This window comes from Onthophagus taurus, chromosome 7 (assembly GCF_036711975.1).
Source record: "Onthophagus taurus isolate NC chromosome 7, IU_Otau_3.0, whole genome shotgun sequence".
In the NCBI taxonomy this organism is placed as follows: Eukaryota; Metazoa; Arthropoda; class Insecta; order Coleoptera; family Scarabaeidae; genus Onthophagus; species Onthophagus taurus.
The window spans coordinates 1,884,514-1,904,707 of NC_091972.1; the positions used below are offsets into that span (position 1 = coordinate 1,884,514).

A 20,194-nucleotide genomic window follows, 5' to 3' on the forward strand; every position below is an offset into this window, starting at 1 on the left:
TTTCAATCATACTTCGAGTATTTTGAAGTGTTTTTACAGATTTACTATAGATGTTAAGGATTTCTAAAATTGCTTTTCAAACATTTACAGAAAAGTTTTCAAGAATTTGTAGTATTTTTCAAGAGTTTTCAATGATTTTTGGGATTTGTTTGGAAGGAATTGGTTTTCCAGAGTGTTTACAAGATGATTTCTAGCAAGTCAGATGATTCACTTAATGATTTTCGAATACTGCTTGAAATTTTAATGGGGTTTTGATATAATATGGAAGCATTATAGATTTCTAGAAAATTTCTAAGTATTTTCTGCGATTTCCAGTAGTTTCTAGGTGTTATTGGAGATGTATTTTAGTTTTCAAAGACTTCTATGATTTTCAAGATTTTACTGAATCTTTCTAATATACTTTAGACAATTTCCAAATTGTTCTAGAAGACTTTAATGGTTTTTCAAAACATTGGCAATGTTTTCCAGAAGTTTTCCCATCACTCCCTGATGGCACTTAGAAAAAATCTTCACTACGATTTCAAAGAATTTTTACAGATATGTAATTTTTCAACAAATTTCCTATATTTTCTAGAAGATTACCACAGATATTTTGAGAGCATTCCAGATTTTTCAACAACATACAATAACTTAAAACAACTTTCAGAGATTTTTATATATTCGGGGATTTACATGCATGCATTGAGGTCTTATATATAACCTAGAGAGCGTATGTGGTGGTGATGGGGGTAATCCAAGGTCTATAGAACATAAGGTTACCCAATACCGATTCTCCTCCTCTGAGAGGCAAGGTGGGTCAGTGACGTAGCTGATTCTATGAACAACACAACACGATGCGAGGTTTAAATATTTTATATAGACTGTACCACAGTATAGGCACGTATAGGCTATCTTTTATTCTGACTGTATCGAACCAGTGACGTCAATTTGCGGGGTAATAATCGATACTACAGAGGCATAGGGAATGAGGTAACCTTATGTTCTATAAACCGTGGGGGTAATCAGAATGTCAGACATGTTGGATGTACCGACCTGAACTTAGCTATAGTTTCAAGTCTCTATTGTACCTACAATTATAACCTCACAATTCTCATAAACATATTGTTATTTTTATTAAAATTTGATTTTTGTTGAAAGTTTTCGAATTCTTTTCGTTTCACACATGTTTTTTATAATTTGGTAGGTTGGACGATTATTTACAACAGTCCATAAAATGTTTCTGGTTACTTGACTTGGAATTAATAATTAAAGACCTCGGTGTGAGAAGGGGACAACTCCTTGTCTTGAAGAATGGAGCTACTCCCTTCTTACACCGAGGTTTTCAATTGAAGTTCAAGTAAAGTTTATTATTGAGGACTGTTCAGTTTTTTTTTAATAAACTAACAATTATTTATAAGCAAAGGTTAACGTGATCAATCAGAATTGCTTTAAATATTTTCTTCTTAGTTTATGTTAATTATAAGGGTTATGGCTAAAAATTATTAAGTTCTTTTAAAATATCATATAATTAATAATTATTTATCAATAAAAAATTAATGTTTTGTTTTGGTTATATAACAATTTCGAATTTCCCGCTAAGTTGGTACATCTAACATGGCGATCCTTCTGGCTTCATTTTAGGCGTGGTGGGGACAACAGCATACGCACTCTAGATTATATATAAGACCTCAATGCATGCATGGCACAAGATTTGCCATAGTTTTCCAGAAAACTTCTAATCATAGACTATTTTGAAGTGTTTTATAAGATAGAAACCAATTATAGTTATATTCGTTGCATACACATTAATAAAAGAAAGATGATGCCGAATATAGTGCTCTAATAATAAATAAACGTTCTAGAAGATTCCTAAGATTTTCCAACACATTACCTATAGTTTTCAAAAATTTCTGAGGTTGCTTTAGATGTTACAACGTTTTGTCCAACGATTTACAGAAAACTTCCCACTATACCTCTACTACATTCAGTAGATTTCTTTCTGACATTTGTTTGAAAGCACCATGTCTTCCAGAGTGTGTACAAGATGATTTCAGATAAGTTTTCAAATCACTTCGGAGTTCATAGCACTCTTATGGTTTTTTAGATTTAGGGATATCCAATAGTTTCTAAACATTATTGGAGATGTATGATATGTAATAGCGTTAACTAAATAGCGTTAACTAAACTGCATCCTTAAAATCATATACAGTGTGTTAATTAATTATTGTACATTTCGTCATCATTGCAAGTATGCAACCAATATCACAGTATTTTTATTGCAATACGCGATTTACCTATGATGCGTATTACACTGTGATATTGGTTGCATACTTGCAATAATGACGTCGGGTACGATAATTAATTATTAATTGGTTGCATATTTGTATTGAATTAAAACTAGAACTAACACTAGACCTAGAACTAGTATCTGAGTGTTTCTACTTCTTGGTCTAATGTTAGTTCTAATTTTACACTACCACTATCACTGGAACTAACACTAGACCTACAACTAGAATCATTCGGGTTTAGCCGTCTTTAGAGACGTGCGGCTAAACCCGAATGTTTCTAGTTCTAGGTCTAGTGTTAGTTCTAGTTCGCACTAGCACGATCGCTGAAACTAACACATGATCTAGAATCATTCGGGGTTAGCCGTACGTCTCTAAATAACACGTTACGGCAAGGAACATCGATGTGCCTCATTCCAAAATTCAAATTATTTAAAATTTTGACTCTCTTGGTGTAGTAAGTGTAGATAAAGTTGCCTACATAGTACATAATAAATCGATAGGTATTTTTGGTAGTATAAACATCTTTTGTTGTTAAAAATCGATTGGAGCGACAAAAATTTAAATTGTTTTTTATCACAAAAGAATTATATACCTGTATAATCAGGTTGTTCTAAGAATACGTTCATAAACACAGAAAAAAAAGTTATAAACAAAGCTATCTCCACTTTTATTATTTTCGAAAGGGCGTATAGCATCCAACATAAGGAGTACTAAATGTGGTTATTTTGTTAATGAAGAATTATAACCCCAAAATTTGAGTCTAGTTTTATAAAATATTAAGCTACTTGTAATTTATTGGCCTTCATAATTAAAGCTTTTAATTAGTATAGAAAATAATAAACAAATTTATTAGGTTCTCTTTAAAAATACCTTTATTTTGGTGCATCATCTACTACGTAAAATATTCAATCATGTATTTTATATGCGGAAAATTCAAATTTTCTGAACTCTCTGATAAAGTTATTTACGATCGTGTACAGCGTATCAAATACTTTTGCTTAAGTTTTTTTCAGTAAAACGCATGACGATGTCATGGTAACGGATTCTTCGGCGGATTCAGGTTCCGTTGACGTTGTCGACGTCGTTGTTCCGGTGTTTGCTGTAGGTTCCGCATATTTGCCAACTCTCACCCCATATTACATCACAACCTCACACATGCAGCAATATCCACGTGTGAATAACCATTGTAATTCACGACCTTAACCCGATATTGAATTGATAATATTTTTAAAGCAACGTTATTCTAATACATAATACCTGCGAAAAAAGCTTTTAGATTGGAATTTAACAGTTTTTAGGTAGTAGAATTCCTGTAATTTGTAAAATTATATGAACGCATTGATGCGTGGATTTTTCCGAATAAATGACCGGTTTATAAATTGAACAATGGAAATATACCGCAGGAATCTAGTGAAACCAACTAGTCCCGTTATTGATATTTCATCTGGATAGCGCACTCTCGTAACGACATCAAACCGCAAAACCATAAAATTTAAACAAACGTGATATATTGCCATTCATCACTTTAAATGGTACGATGTAATACACGAATAAATTTTAAATGTTTATGAAACGTATATAAATAATAGATATACCAAATTATTAGCTTCCTTAGGTACACATCTCGATTTCGCATCGTCTGATCCAATTAACTTTAACATCTTAATACGAAAATTAGTGGTTATAATCGAGTTAACATCAAACTCGACGTATATTAGCTGACACCAAAGATATCCCCCAAAGTCGCGTTGACGTATCCAACGTTCTGCTGTATTAGTTAGGGACGTATGAAATGTTGTCGTGGTATGCTTTCGGGTTTCGAATTAATTAGATTAAGGTGAATAAGGAAATTTGATTTCAAATCCGTTTTGACGTATATTGTATCATTATAAGTATCGCGTGTTGTGATAAAATTGGATTAGTATACAGGGTGTCCCGCAACGATTGTACAATACTGCATCAGCGTATTCTCTGACCGAAAACAGACAAGAAAAGTCTAATAAACATAGGTCCGAAAATGGACCAATTTCGAGATATTCAAAGTTTTAGTTTCATAAGCTGACCTATTGTAAACATCATTAATTCTAACGATTTAGATGCAGTAATTATATGATTACCATGGTTACGATGGTTAAGATAAAGTTTAATAAATAATAAGATAATATTAAGTTAATTAATACAGTTCATTAATAATTTAACAAAACAAGTAACAAAGCAAAAAACCAGCATAAAAACAACGAATATTTAACAAATTGGAAAAGATTCATGTCATAATAAATGTTCAATATGCGCACCATTTACTTCTAAACACAAACGGATACGTTTTCTAAATGAACTTCTAATGCGTTCAAAGATACCAGGAATTTGTTTTACTGTGTCAAATGCGTTACTAATTTTATTCTTCAAATCCTGCACATTTTGAACGTCTTCAGAATAAACAATTTGTTTTAAATGTTCCAAAAATCTAACGGATTTAAATCTGGTGAACGAGGTGGCCCTCCTCGGCCAATCCACTTATTGCCAAATCTGTTATTTAAGTATGCTCAAGTAGCGCGTGCATAATGTGCTGGTGCTCCATCGTGCATAAAGTAGCAATCTTCTAGAATTTGTTGAGGTAATTTATCAAATGCCTCTGTAAGGTCATTTTGTAAAAAATGTATGTAGGCATCGGCTGTCAATCTCTTTGGAAGAAAAAATGGACCTAATAACTGATCACCTATAACTCCAGCCCATACATTAACACTGAATCGCCACTGATGATGAGTTTCTAGTATTGTATGGGGATTTTCATCGCTCCAAACATGCGCATTATGAATATTAAAAATTCCGCTTTGAGTAAATGTTGCTTCATCCGTAAATACAATGTTTATGGGAAAGTTGACGTTTACTACCTCTTCCTGTATGGCCCACCTACAAAAAATCTCTCTTTTTTCGCCATCATTTTCTGTTAGAGCTTGAACGGTGTTGTAATGATAAGGATAAAGCAACTGCTCCCTTAAAATGCGGTGAACGGTTGTTTTGTTAATGTTTTCTTGTGCAGAAATTCTTCTAATGCTGGTTGAGGCATTTTCATCGACTCTTCTCAAAACTGCTTCTTCTAATTCCACCGGCCTTGTGTAATGTCTCTCCGTGGAATGGCTGTGGGTTACGCTTCCCGTTTCTTTTAATCTGAGAAATAGTCTGCTAAAGGTGTGACTATTAGGCAATCGTCTGTTCGGGAACCTTTGCGCGTAATGACGAGCTGCTAACGACGCATTGCCATCAGCTAGTCCGTAACAATACACCATATCCGCCATCTCTTCCTTGGAGTAATTAATAGGAGCCATACTTAATAGTTTTATTAAATTAAATAGTAAAATAATAATATCGTGAAGTATTATTTTTTTTTTTTGATTAGACAACTTATCGTAATCATAGTAACGACTTAATTATTATAAAAACAAATTTAAATTCATGATGTTAAAATATCAACTTATGAAACTAAATCTTTGAATATCTCGAAAATGGTCCATTTTCGGACCTATGTTTATTAGGCTTTTTTTGTTTATTTTTGATCGTAGAATACGCTGATGCAGTTTTGTACAATCGTTGCGGGACAGCCTGTATATCTTTTTCTTGATTTCGTGTTGATAACTTTTTCTAGACACAAAAAATCTTTAATGGCAATTCCTTGTGGTTCACGAATGGAGAAGTATGTGTTATTGTGATCGATTCGACATTTCTTCCTGTTGGTTTCCTTTGGAACTGGGCAGACGTTTCGCCAATATCTCACCTGGTAGTCTGCCGACAGGAGATTACGACAACGCACTGAAGATGAGAAGTGAGATTTTGGCGAAACGTCTGCACCTTTCCAAATGGAACCACATGGCAATCATGGTGCGTGGTCAATTTGGGGTAGTTTGGCATAGATTGTTGTATTTCATCGAAGAAATCAGCTCCTCATCGATATTCTGCTACATTAACAATGTAGTAAGCTAATTCCGCTTCTACTATTTCGTATATTTCCTGACATCCCGGCCTATCGGTATGTAAAATCGATCCTTTGGCGTTTCTCCAATCCTATCATCCGATTGCGGTTCTATGCAGTTCCATGTTTTCCTCTTTGTTTTGGCATATCAGCTTATCTGTCTGAACAGCAGATTCCGGTATTATACAATTCTCTTGCATCTTCATAAATTCTCACAATCTGTCCTCTAAACTCACTCTCATTTAGATCATTCCCAAGTCTTCCGATACCTTCCATTTGAGTCTTGGTCAATCAAAAATAACAGCACACCACAAACTCAATCATTACAGCATACAAGAGCCCATTTACATTTCCCTATTGGGTTAGCTGCGAATTGGGCTATTGTAGCTTCAGCAACGATCTGAGTAAGTTTGCGAGCTGGTAGATTACCTTCTGGAAAATTGCGCAGAATTGCATTTTACTTGCAAATTTCAGCGATCGATTTTTTTATTTTCAGATGTAGAAGCATCTACATGAATTAGTGTTTTTATTTACTTATATTTGTGAGGAACGCAGTTCTGGGAGTCCGCCACGTAATTTGGTTTTTCTATTGCTCCCTGTGGATGAACAGGTCGATGTTCGTTTCACGTTGAATTCGAGAGACATTTCTTGTTTTGAAAAATCGTTAATTATTTTAACTTTTTCATGCATAAATCAGTTTTTTTGGTCATCAAATTTGCATTTCAGTTTAGGTTGAACGCGGATTTATCTAATCGTTCGAAAATATCTTTGAAATGAGATATGATAAGAATTTAACACTACAGCTTTATTTATTTCAGTAAAAAAAGATTCTTAGAAAATTGGAGCATCCAGAATCATTAAAAGTATATTTGAAATGGCTGCATTATAAAGATGCAAGCTAAATAAATAACACCGCGGGTTACTCCAGGCGACCACCGGAAAATGTATTATTTAACTGCAGCCCAATAGGAATTTAACGAGTGAAACGGTTACCACCAACTGTGAAATTTTCTCGATTAAAATGAAATATATTATGTAGTAATTTCGTTTTTATCTTCAAAAAATTATGTGCAATTTCAATTAATTACAAAAATTACGTTTTTTTACGATAATGAAACGAATCCTTCTAAAATGATAATGGAAAGCAAAGCAAACGGGCCGTGAATTTATGTACGCGATCGGGTTTTTTCTGAAAAAAGCTTACTAGCAGATAGGAAGCTCTTTTAGTTCGGTTGGATATTTATGGCAAAGAACGCTATCGGTTCCCAGCATTTTGGGATTTTTCCTGAAAATATGGCTCTTGTTACATGTTCAGTTGGAATATTTCGAAAGGGGGACCCATTTGTTTTCGTTAAAACTGTCTCTGTTCACCGGATACAACATCAAAAGCTCCCTCACGCACAATAACCGATTCTTTTAACTGAAATAAATACTTCACATAACTTTATTGTGATTTATCTCATTAATACTAGCACTAGAACTAACACTAACACTAGAACTAACACTAGACCTAGAACTATAAACATTCCGTTTAGCCGTATCTCTCTTAAAGCGGCTGGTAGGTGGTAGGTAGTTGCATATTTTTATTGAACTAAGACTAGAACTAACACTATACCTAGAATTAGAATCATTTGGGTTTAGCCGCACGCCTCTAAAGACGGCTAAACCCAAATGATTCTAGTTCTAGGTATAGTGTTAGTTCTAGTTTTACACCAACCCTATTACTATGTGGAATTAACACTATACCTAGAACTAGAATCATTTGGGTTTAGCCGCACGTCTCTAAAGACGGCTAAACCCAAATGATTCTAGTTCTAGGTATAGTGTTAGTTCTAGTTTTACACTACCACTATTACTATGTAGAACTAACACTATACACTATACCTAGAACTAGAATCATTTGCGTTTAGCCGCACGTCTCTAAAGACGGCTAAACCCAAATGATTCTAGTTCTAGGTATAGTGTTAGTTCCAGTTTTACACTACCACTATTACTATGTAGAACTAACACTATACACTATACCTAGAACTAGAATCATTTGCGTTTAGCCGCACGTCTCTAAAGACGGCTAAACCCAAATGATTCTAGTTCTAGGTATAGTGTTAGTTCTAGTTTTACACTACCACTATTACTATGTAGAACTAACACTATACACTATACCTAGAACTAGAATCATTTGCGTTTAGCCGCACGTCTCTAAAGACGGCTAAACCCAAATGATTCTAGTTCTAGGTATAGTGTTAGTTCCAGTTTTACACTACCACTATTACTATGTAGAACTAACAGTATACACTATACCTAGAACTAGAATCATTTGCGTTTAGCCGCACGTCTCTAAAGACGGCTAAACCCAAATGATTCTAGTTCTAGGTATAGTGTTAGTTCTAGTTTTACACTACCACTATTACTATGTAGAACTAACACTATACACTATACCTAGAACTAGAATCATTTGCGTTTAGCCGCACGTCTCTAAAGACGGCTAAACCCAAATGATTCTAGTTCTAGGTATAGTGTTAGTTCTAGTTTTACACCAGCACTACTACTATGTAGAACTAACACTATACCTAGAACTAGAATCATTTGGGTTTAGTCGCACGTCTCTAAAGACGGCTAAACCCAAATGATTCTAGTACTAGGTATAGTGTTAGATTTAGAACTAGAATCATTTGCGTTTAGCCGCACGTCTCTAAAGACGGCTAAACCCAAATGATTCTAGTTCTAGGTATAGTGTTAGTTCTAGTTTTACACTACCACTATTACTATGTAGAACTAACACTATACCTAGAACTAGAATCATTTGGGTTTAGTCGCACGTCTCTAAAGACGGCTAAACCCAAATGATTCTAGTACTAGGTATAGTGTTAGATTTAGTTTTACACTACCACTATTACTATATAGAACTAACACTATACCTAGAACTAGAATCATTTGGGTTTAGCCGCACGTCTCTAAAGACAGCTAAACCCAAATGATTCTAGTTCTAGGTATAGTGTTAGTTCTAGTTTTACACTACCACTACTACTATGTAGAACTAACACTGTACCTAAAACTAGAATCATTTGGGTTTAGTCGCACGTCTCTAAAGACGGCTAAACCCAAATGATTCTAGTACTAGGTATAGTGTTAGATTTAGTTTTACACTACCACTATTACTATATAGAACTAACACTATACCTAGAACTAGAATCATTTGGGTTTAGCCGCACGTCTCTAAAGACGGCTAAACCCAAATGATTCTAGTTCTAGGTATAGTGTTAGTTCTAGTTTTACACTAGCGCTATTACTATGTAGAACTAACACTATACCTAGTACTAGAATCATTTAGGTTTAGCCGCACGTCTCTAAAGACGGCTAAACCCAAATGATTCTAGTTCTAGATATAGTGTTAGTTCTAGTGTTACACTAGCACTATCACTACAACTAACACAAGACCTAGAACTAAAATCATTCGGATTTAGCCATCTTGAGAGACGAGTGGCTAATCCGAATGTTTCTAGTTCTCGGTCTAGTTTAATAAGTTTTACACTAGAACTAACACAAGACCTAAAACGATTTAAGTATCAAAACCTCAAATAGTTGACATAATTTTATTAATATTTATCTCATTAAATTTTGAATTAAGGTATTATATTATTAAATGTTATGCGTGCTTAATCACTTACAGCTCGTACTTTACAGTTTACGGTCAACTTCAACTGCAATCAAGTTTCAGTTGATTGAACTGGATTGTTAATGTCTCTTAGGTTGAGTGCATTTCCATTATAATTTGAAACATCAATTATAATTAACATTTCCATTCACTTACAATTAAGGTGAACGTTATTTCTTGTTTTACTTTTAAAACTTTTAAAGGTCTGATCTTAAATCACGTTTAGCGTCTTTCACAGGAACAGCTATATCTTTTGTGTGGAGAATGCAATAAGACCATCAAAAAATACCTAAAGATTATTTGTCTAGAAGGGAAAACCTCGATGCTAACGAAGAAAACAGTCCGTGAGTTTTCGGTCGGCGTCGGGCTGAAAGCCCAAAGCTTTCGACGCCACTACCCGAAGTCAGTAGCGTCGTCGAAAGCTCGGTGCGATGACGACGAGTGACTAAAAGCTCGGTTTCTCACCTGTTACACAACGCGGTACCGGTGTAAGAGATACCGGAAGTGATCAACAATGCAAACGAACGTGCACATCGATACTAAAAACTTTAAAAACTCCCCGGAACATCGAATTAAAGGTTCTGGGTATTCACCAAGAAACATCGAGGTAAGAATTATTTGTTTTCGTGAGTTAATTCAATTTTATTTTTGAATTTTTTAAAACGAAAAGATGTATAGTTAAATGTGTTTATTAAATATCTAGAGGAAAGTATATTAATGGAATGAGCAACAGGTTTGAGAACTTAATTACCCCTTCGAGTCTCCTTAATAAAGGGATTATTAGGTTAATGCATTCATATGGTGATAAAGATAAAAATAATTTTTATTCCATTACGAATTAGTTTCAGTGTCAAAAATTTTTATATCCTTGTTTACTGTATAGAATTGAAAGCTTCGCATCGTGTTCGACAACATTTTACTTTTCACGATTCGAAAATGAATTTAATTTTGGACGATTGCCAAGACGAGGGCGTTGGGTAATTAGATTTTAACTTTTTATCGGTGTACATCTAACTGTAAATGCACTGTGAATTTGCGTGTATATTTTCAGGTCTATTTTTTTATGAGTTTCCACATAAAATGGTTCTAAATCATGAAATTCGTGCACAAATTTTAATTGCATGTAAATTATTTGTTAAAAAAAGTAGTTTGATAATACGGTTTAAAATAGAACATTTTTTATTATTTGATGAATTGGCCAAATTTAATTATTTCTGGAATATTAGAAATAACAGTATTGACCAGAATCTCTAAGAAGCCTATATATACAGTGAATTTTACTTAAGATGCAATATACAAAAATATAGAAGAAGAAAACAATATTTATTTGGACTTATATAAAAATAATAACAAATACGAAAAGAAATACATATATAAAACAAATATAAAGAAAAGAGTCCAAAAGGGCTATAGACCTTAGTCTTCCTGCCCGTGACTTTGAATTCGGTTTGGTTGTATTTAGGTCTTCTCAGTTGGGCCTTATTTTTTTAAGCAGTGTGAGCCGTGTTATGGGACAGTGGGTAAGGGAGAGGGGAGTGATGATGAAATTTTTTAGGGCGTTTTTGGGGAAGTTCATAGTTGCTTTAAGGGATAAAGATTGTAGACGGGAGTTTATAGGAGGAATCTTTGTAAGGTCGTACAGGAGTTCGTTGGAAGGGTTGAAAAGTGGGTTGTGAGGGTGTCTAATGCGAGTGATAATTCTCAGGGCTGCTCTCTCTGCTACCTCCAGATGGTACTGTGATCCTCTCGGCGCTTCAGTCATGATTAATGAGGCATATTCGATAATAGGGCGGCATATTGAGGTGTATATGTGAGTAGCGCATTTGGTGGATATCCCTCGGCCTCTATATGAGAGTGAACGGAAGTGTTTGGCGCGGTTTTTGACTTTCATTTTTACCTTGATGGCGTGGGTAGAGAATTTAAGGGTTCTATCCAAGGTAATGCCGAGGTAGTTACAAGTTGGTGATGCTGTGATAGGAGAAGATTGAATTATTATTGTGGGAGGAGCAACGCGAATAGGGAGGAAGGGGATGAAGAATTGGGTTTTGGAAGGATTTATCAGGATACGCCATTTTCGGTACCATTCCTCTATGTTTTGGATGAGCGTCTGCAGCCTTAGGATTGATGATGGAATGTCTACATCATGTGCGACGAGAGTAGTATCATCGGCATAAAGCAGGGCGTAAGACATCGGATCGAAGACGTCTGGGTTGTCGTTGTAGATGTCATGGCAGTAGACGTTGTACAGTGCTGGCGAGATGGGAGAGCCTTGAGGGAGACCTTGTTGAGCGGAGAAACTGTGAGAGTAGTAGTTCTTCACTTTAACCAATGAGGAGCGGTCTGAAAGAAATTCTTTTAGCAGGTTAAGAAGATAAGATGGGATTTTCAACATAGCTAGCTTGTACAGTAGACCTCTGTGCCATACGGAGTCGAATGCCTTCCGAACATCCAGGAAGACTGCGGCGGATTGTTGTTTTTGGAACCGTGCTACTTGGAAGTTTGAGACAAGCACTGCCAAGGGATGAGATGTAGATCTACCTTGTTGGAATCCAAATTGGTATGACGGAATCCTACTTGCAACAATATCGAGCAGCTTGTTCTTCAAGTGCACCTCGAAAAGCTTCCTCATTACGGGTAGCAATGAGATAGGACGGTAGTTCGCAGGGTCGGATAGAGAAGAATCTTTCTTGGGGATACATATTATTATAGAGGTCTTCCAATCTTGTGGGAAATGCTGGGTGGTAAGGCAATAGTTATAAATTTTTCTTATGTAGGCGTGGATATCAAGATCCAGCTTCCTTAAGATTTCCCTTGAGATGTTGTCGTATCCAGGGGCTGTGTTGGTTCCTCTGTTAAGAAGTGTGAAGTATTCTTCTTCCTGCATGAGAGCATCTTGAGGTGTTTCGGACGAATTGGGAAAGGCGTGTTGGTACCAATTGTCTATTGTGTTTTTGTTGTGAGGGCAGAACAGGGCCTCATTGCTGAAGGAAAACACCCTCTCAAGGTATTCAGCGTGGATATTTACGATTTTTTCCGTACTAGAGTGTGAGCAGCCATCCGTAGGGTCAATAAGCTCCTGGGTTTCTGGGGACTTTTGGTACTTCGAAAGTTTGCGGACTTCTTGCCAGTAGTTTTTACCCTTGCTTCTGTTGATTTTATCACAGGCCTCAATGTATTTTTCACTTCTGAATTGCTGCACTAGCTTTTGGATATTTTTATTAAGCTCATTGAACATTCTTTTCAGAGCAGGGTCTTCATAGGATCTAAAATCGCGGTAGAGTCGTCTCTTTTCTTTAATTAAACGGAGAATAAATGGTGGCAGAGGGAAATTGTAATATTTCTTGTTGTAAGAAGGGCTCGCTTCATCCACCAAATTAAGCAAGCGTTTATTAAAGGTTGCGATAGACTCGGGTATGATAACAGGGTTAGATTTCACATATTCCTTTATTCCTGCGTTCACTCTTTCCATATTACAAAGTTTATAGTTTTTGATCAGAGTAGGAGCTACTTTAGGTATTCGAGTGGTTGTATTAATGCAGATCACAAGACCCAGATGGTCAGAGCACAGATCAGGAATGACACTAACAGACGTGATGAGCGGTCTTATGTTGTTTGTGCAGAAGATTAAATCAGGCTTGGAGTTGGGATTATTTGCCATTACAAACGTCGGAGGTGTAGCGATGCGCACAAAATTTGACATATTCACAAATTGATTGATGTGTCTGTTTTTGGCTGGGTTTGGGTTAAAGTCACCGATTATTAGACAATTATCGTACCGTGCAGACCTAGAACTAGAATCATCCGGGTTTAGCCGTCTTGAGAGACGTGCGGCTAAACCCGAATGTTTCTAGTTCTCGGTCTTGTGTTAGTTCTAGTGATAGTGCTAGTGCAAAACTCGAACTAAGACTAGACCGAGAACTAGAAACATTCGGATTTAGCCGCACATTTCTCAAGGCGGTTAAATCCGAATGATTCTAGTCCTAGGTCTTGTGTTAGTTGTAGTGATAGTGCTAGTGTAAAACTAGAATTATCACTAGAGCTAGAATTAGAATCATTTGGGTTTAGCCATCTTTAGAGACGTGCGGCTTAATCCGAATGTTTCTAGTTCTAGGTCTAGTGTTAGTTCTAGTTTTGCACTGGCACTATCACTAGAACTAACACAAGACCTAGAACTAGAATCATACGGGTTTAGCCGTCTTGAGAGACGTGCGGCTAAATCCGAATGTTTCTAGTTCTCGGTCTTGTGTTAGTTCTAGTGATAGTGCTAGTGCAAAACTCGAACTAACACTAAAACCGAGAACTAGAAACATTTGGAGTTAGCCGCACGTTTCTCAAGACGGTTAAATCCGAATGATTCTAGTTCTAGGTCTTCTATTAGTTCCAGTGATAGTGCTAGTGTAAAACTAGAATTAACACTAGACCTAGAACTAGAATCATCCGGGTTTAGCCGTCTTGAGAGACGTGCGGCTAAACCCGAATGTTTCTAGTTCTCGGTCTTATGTTGGTTCTAGTGATAGTGCTAGTGCAAAACTCGAACTAACACTAGACCGAGAACTAGAAACATTCGGGTTTAGCCGCACGTCTCTCAAGACGGCTAAACCCGGATGATTCTAGTTCTAGGTCTTGTGTGAGTTCTAGTGATAGTGCTAGTGCAAAACTCGAATTAACACTAAACCGAGAACTGGAAATATTTGGATTTAGCCGCACGTTTCTCAAGATGGCTGAATCCGAATGATTCTAGTTCTAAATCTTGTGTTAGGTTTAGTGATAGTGCTAGTGCAAAACTCGAACTAACACTAGACCGAGAACTAGAAACATTTAGATTTAGCTGCACGTTTCTCAAGATGGCTAAATCCGAATGATTCTAGTTCTAGGTCTTGTGTTAGTTCTAGTGATACTGCTACTGTAAAACTAGAATTAACACTAGACTTAGAATTAGAATCATTCGGGGTTTAGCCATCTTTAGAGACGTGCCGCTTAATCCGAATGTTTCTAGTTTTAGGTCTAGTGTTAATTCTAGTTTGGCACAAGCACTATCACTAGAACTAACACAAGACCTAGAACTAGAATCATTCGGGTTTAGCCGTCTTTAGAGACGTGCGGCTAAATCCGAATGTTTCTACTTCTCGATCTAGTGTTAGTTCTAGTGATAGTGCTAGTGTAAAACTGAAATGCTAAAAAATCGTTGACTTTATGGCAATTTAGCAACTTTTTAATACAAGAATATAATAATTATTCTAGGAAATTTATTAGCATTGCTAATAATCTTTTTTATTGACAAATTTTATGTGTAACATTTCCATATTAATTTTACAAGACTTGGTACTTTATCACGCAAATAAATACGAAAGTTCCCTTAAATTTACACGGCATAAACGAATACTAATTCGTTATCAGCACTAAATCGCCACCTAAATCTTTAAAAGCTTTTTATGTTGATAAAGCGTTGAAAGTTTAAATTTCAACTAAAATCTTTTTCAATTTGTTGAAGCTTATTCTAACATCTGTACGTTTTCTCGACAATTTACGATTGCCGTGCAAGTGAATTAATGTTGCCTTTCGAAATTACCGTGTTTTGCAGCTTGTCATTGAATTACACCACTGCAAGCGACACTGCAAATTGCAATTAAGCGAATAAAACCCGAGTAAAGCCTCGACGCAATGATTAAACCATCCTATTGTTTTACACTTTTTTAACTGTAAAATTTTTTAATTTTTAATTTGCTAATAAAGTTGTCGATTAGCGTACCAAACTTTTTTAATACCTAGGCTTGCACCTTTTATGACATAGTTTATGCCTCTTTAATGACTTCGACCTAATAATTTTGCAAATGAATTTTTTTGAAACTTTTAAGTAAAGTTTGATAATAAATTGAAATAACACGTTTATTTTATTTTGAATAGAAAGACGATTTATTTTCGTTAAATCAGCATGACAAGGGTACATAAACATTCAGATTTCTTTGTAACTCGAATTTTGTGGTGGAACTGTAGAGTTTCACCCCATCCGTTAGCCGTAAAGATTGATTTATTCTTCCAGATTTCGTAACGATTGTTGCGTGGGTCGTTAAGTGGTCGTAAACGATAAATTTGTCGTTACTAAATGTAGGTCTGAGCAGATTTTGATTGTCGTTTATAATAGATTACACTACTTTTTAATAATTTGTTTGTAGATTTAAGAATTTTGGGCAAACTGTATTCTTTCTGGATTCTTTTATGAAATAAAACAAAGAAGTGATCCACTTTTAAAGGCCACTCTTGTTTACAATCCTTTTTTGGCAAGTAGTCAAAATTGTCGATGCAACCCCTCAAATTTATGTTCTCGTTTGGTTATTTTACATTTTAAATCTTTTGTGCAGTTCAAAAACTTTAATTGCAAATCTGTTTTACGCAGTATTAAATTTTTAATACAATGAATCTCAGAGGTCAACAAATCACTTCATCGTTGACAAACGACTTCGAATCGATCGGCTCAACAATTTTCCGGTCAATTTCCGTTCCGGAATAGAAAAGTCAAAGATGGAAGATCGCTTCAGCGTGAGCGGTCTACTGGAATTCAATACTCTCGCGAATATATGAATACAAATGGGTCGATTTAATTTAAATTAATCGTCGCGTTATACGCAATCGAGTATCTAGTACTTGCAATGGAATTCAAATGAAATCTGAAATGAACAGAAGTCTTGTACGATTTGTACAACTCGAAACGTCTGGTTCTATTTTAAAACGAGTAAAACTTTTTATCCCGTATGTATTTGATGCCGTTAGATTTCCCCTCTTGGAAAAGAGATGATATTCGGTGAAATACGAGTGGCAATCCATTGTAGAGGTTTGAATGTCAAAAAGGGTAATACCAGAAAATCGTCGTGACGTTAACTCAAGAAATATGTGTCAGGCTTAAATAGGTGTATTTTAGAAGGAGAAATTTGTATGGATTTATATAAAATAATTTGGTTATTCAGGAAAAACCCAAAAAGGTTTGGGTTATTTAATTAAGGAGATGTACAAATTTGGTACATTTCCTTAAATAACCTTTTAAATGTCATAGCAAGTAATGGATTATTTCCACAAAACAACGAAATTGAATTGGTATCGATTGATTGGGTTGAGTTGATTTAGATGTGGTTGGGTTGGGTTGATTTAACAGTACTTCTCTTAAGATGGCTTAGGTGGTAGGTAGCGCTAGTTAGCATAAAATATCACTATGTTGCATATTTTTATTTAACTAAAACTAGAACTAACACTAGACCTAGAACTAGAATCATTCGGGTTTAGCCGTCTTTAGAGACGTGCGGCTAAACCCGAATATTTCTAGTTGTAGGTCTAGTGTTAGTTCTAGTTTTGCGCTAGCACTATCACTAAAACTAACACTAACTTATGATGTGAGCTCCCAAATATAAGTTACAAAAAAAATATTGTGTCAAGAATTGTTAAGGAATTATTAATACTTTAATTTATTTTATTTTTTAACAATTAGAGTGATCAACAGGAAATAAATAATCATCACCAATCATCAATCCAGCGTTTAAAAGAGCATCTTGGGATTTCTTTAAAACTTCCTCACTTGGTTTCTCATCTCTAGTACCTATAAATATGATTCCTACAAGACAATAAATATAGAAAAACAAAGTTGATATGGTATTATTACCATCTTGTTTATGTCCATTTTTACATAAGAACCAAATTTCATACGATGAATAATCGGTTGAAACTACCCAAGCATTACTTAAAGCTACACATTAATAATTAAAATTAATAACTTTTTATCGAAAATTTGCGAATTCTTACGAAATTCATTCGATTCTCCTACGAATTCGGAAGTAGATCCTATTTGGGTGAAAGTAATGATGAGACTTTCATTTTTTCTGATAAGAAACATGTCAAATACTTTTTATTTCAATATTAATAATTATAAGAAATTTCTTACCCTTCAACTAATCCAACTTCTTCCATTATTAATTTACCAACTTGAACATCATTTGTTGTTTTCACACATTAAAATATAAAAAATTACTTTCATGCTATCAAAATTTTCTATTAACGATATTTGACGATTGCATTTTGGCACATCACCAAATACCGAGTTTATTATCGTTATAGTGCAAGAAATAGATAAGAAGATAATTTCAGAAACCATTTTTACTGTAACAGTAGAACAAAGTAACAAAGAGGTAATATCAATTTTCGATTCTCTGAAACGGGTTTAAATAGAAATGATAATTACAATGAATTTATTTTAATTGCTTTGTTGATTTCTACAAAGCTATTTTCTTAAATGTATCGTTTCCTTTGCTTACAAATACTTGTTATTAATATAATAATAAGTGTTTTTAGAAAATAATAAATAGGTAACATGGTAATTATTATTTGCATGTAAAATTGTTTCGATTAGGTTTAGAGTTAAAAATATTAAATCTTTGTTATTTAACATAGCAAAAAATGAACGCACTGACAAAGGTGAAAAATTAAACGTTTCTGGAGTCTATTCTTTTCATTTTAAAGTAGATTCCCGAAAATCATTCTTTATAAAAAACTCAGTTAATGGAACTTTTGATGAAGTTAGCCTTAAAAAGAGTCTAATTAATTTACTAATCTTAAAAGAGTCAATCTCTATAAGCGATCTCACGAAAAAATATAACGAACTACTAAAAATTTTCAAAAAAAATTAGATAATGTATACTCTTTATTACGATACATACCTCCAGTAGATCATAAATTTGTTTTCTTCCTGAGAGCAACTAACGAGGAAATCGAAGACATGGAAGTTGTAAAATGATTTTTGTTAATACAGTTTTTTGTTTATAATACAAGTTTTTTAATGTAATAATGTGACAAGCCACATTTTTTCAAAAATAATAGTATATTATTCTAGGAGCATATAATGAGGGCTATTATTCACTAAGGTTAAGTTTATGTCACGAACGTAGCGAGTGGCATAATTAACCTAAGTGAATAATAACTCATTATATGTGTGTAGAATACTACACATACTTTGTCCACGACTACTATTGAATTTGATTTCATATATTTATTTTAAACAATTTTATTTATTATTAGTATCATTACTTATGTGACATTAACAAAACAAAAAATCAAAGATACTTGCGATAGTAATTATGTCTTATTTGAGCAATGAGTAATATTCAAAGAAGGTTTACATCTAACTCAATATTTTGTTTGCTTATACATAGAACTAATCTTATTGAGATTTTCAGTTTGGTAGTTACACATAGTAGTCTCTCGTATCGAGTTCGATATTTTATGAGCTGTATCCATTTTATTTTTAATTGACTCATCAATGTAGCCTTCCCTGAGCGATGTGGATTTCCAACCCTCGTGTCTCTTTAATGTTGTTATGTCTCCACCTGCATCGACGAGTAAGGTTGCATCCGATCTGCGGAAACTATGTCCAGAATAGTTTTAATTTTACACTAGAACTAACACAAGACCTAGAACTAGAATCATTTGGGTTTAGCCGTCTTGAGAGACGTGCGGCTAAATCCGAATGTTTCTAGTTCTCGGTCTAGTGTTAGTTCTAGTATTACACTAAAATACACTAAAACTAATACAAGACCTAGTGCGCGGTTTACTGGAATTCAATACTCTCGCGAATATATGAATACAAATAGGTCGATTTAATTTAAATTAATCGTCGCGTTATACGAAATCGAGTATCTGGTACTTGCAATGGAATTCAAATTAAATCTAAAATGAAAAGAAGTTTTGTACGATTTGTACAACTCGAAACGTCTGGTTCTATTTTAAAACGAGTAAAATATAGATATTCGGTGAAATACGAGTGACAATCCATTATAGAGGTTTGAATGTCAAAAATGGTAATACCAGAAAATCGTCGTGACGTTAACTCAAGAAATATGTGTCAGGCTTAAATAGGTGTATTTTAGAAGGAAAAATTTGTATGGATTTATATAAAAAAAATTTGGTTATTCAGGAAACTTTAAATTTGGTATGAGGTATCCTCAACCATTCTTTTATAACCCCAAAAAGTTTTGGGTTATTCAATTAAGATGTACAAATTTGGTACATGTCCTTAAATAACCTTTTTAATGTAATCACAAGTAATGGATTACCACAAAACAACAAAATTGAGTTGGTATCGATTAATTGGGTTGAGTTGGGTTGATCGTTATTTACGGTGTCAGAACCCAACGCAAATCTTATGAACTTATGATGTGAACTCCCAAATAAAAGTTACAAAAAAAATATTATGCCCAGAATTGTCAAGAAATTACTAAAACTTTAATTTATTTTAATTGATTGTAAGCAAAACGGATCTTTTTATTGATG

General features: G+C 34.5%; 1 protein-coding gene across 2 annotated transcripts in view; it reads left to right on the top strand.

The window, feature by feature from the left end:
* Nucleotides 1-10,324: 10,324 nt before the first annotated feature.
* LOC111423653 (inactive dipeptidyl peptidase 10) overlaps nt 10,325-20,194 on the top strand; it is a 149,038-nt gene continuing 139,168 nt past the window's right edge. Inside the window, exon 1 of one of the 2 annotated variants that reach the window (XM_071197428.1) lies at nt 10,325-10,493. In XM_071197428.1, the coding sequence (XP_071053529.1) occupies nt 10,401-10,493 (93 nt within the window). In that variant the 5' untranslated portion in view covers nt 10,325-10,400. The remainder of the gene's footprint in view (nt 10,494-20,194) is intronic. The other variant, XM_071197433.1, reaches the window with a different exon arrangement.